Below are 440 nucleotides of genomic sequence, written 5' to 3' on the forward strand. Positions count from 1 at the left end.
TCGTATTCCAGGTTGAGGCCCCCCGCCGCTTGCATCTCCACGCAGTTCCCGAACCTGCGCCCAGCGGGAGGGCAGTGAGGCCGGCCAGCGCAGTGACACGGTGGTGACACGGTGGTGACACTGCGTAGAGGTCGGGTGTCCTCGGGATGCACTTACCCCTGGTTGTCCGGCTGCCCGAAAGCGAAGCTGGTGAAGGAGGACGGCTCGCCCACGTCCCAGCGGAAAGAAGCCTTGGACGTCTTGTAGGTGAGACCTGAGGGGGACGCGAAGAGGGGGTGGCACATCCATCGGCACCCCGGGCATGCCATGCACTGCGTGCCGCCATCACCCACCAATCCAGAAGTTCCCAGTCTCAAAGTCGGTGTCTGTCACCCTGTTCCCGGTCTCCAGGCGGCTGAGGTAGAAAGCCAGGATGTCCTGGACCTTCTGGGTCCTGACCT

General features: G+C 63.9%; 1 protein-coding gene across 1 annotated transcript in view; it reads right to left on the minus strand.

The window, feature by feature from the left end:
• Positions 1–26: 26 nt before the first annotated feature.
• LOC104467875 (C-type lectin domain family 18 member A-like) overlaps positions 27–440 on the minus strand; it is a gene marked incomplete at both ends in the record, with an annotated part of 2179 nt that continues 1765 nt past the window's right edge. Inside the window, 3 exons of the mRNA XM_010081836.1 lie at positions 27–54; positions 157–253; positions 333–438. Of these exons, the coding sequence (XP_010080138.1) occupies positions 27–54; positions 157–253; positions 333–438 (231 nt within the window). The remainder of the gene's footprint in view (positions 55–156; positions 254–332; positions 439–440) is intronic.

This window comes from Pterocles gutturalis, unplaced genomic scaffold (genome assembly GCF_000699245.1).
Source record: "Pterocles gutturalis isolate BGI_N339 unplaced genomic scaffold, ASM69924v1 scaffold2354, whole genome shotgun sequence".
Classification (NCBI taxonomy): Eukaryota; Metazoa; Chordata; class Aves; order Pterocliformes; family Pteroclidae; genus Pterocles; species Pterocles gutturalis.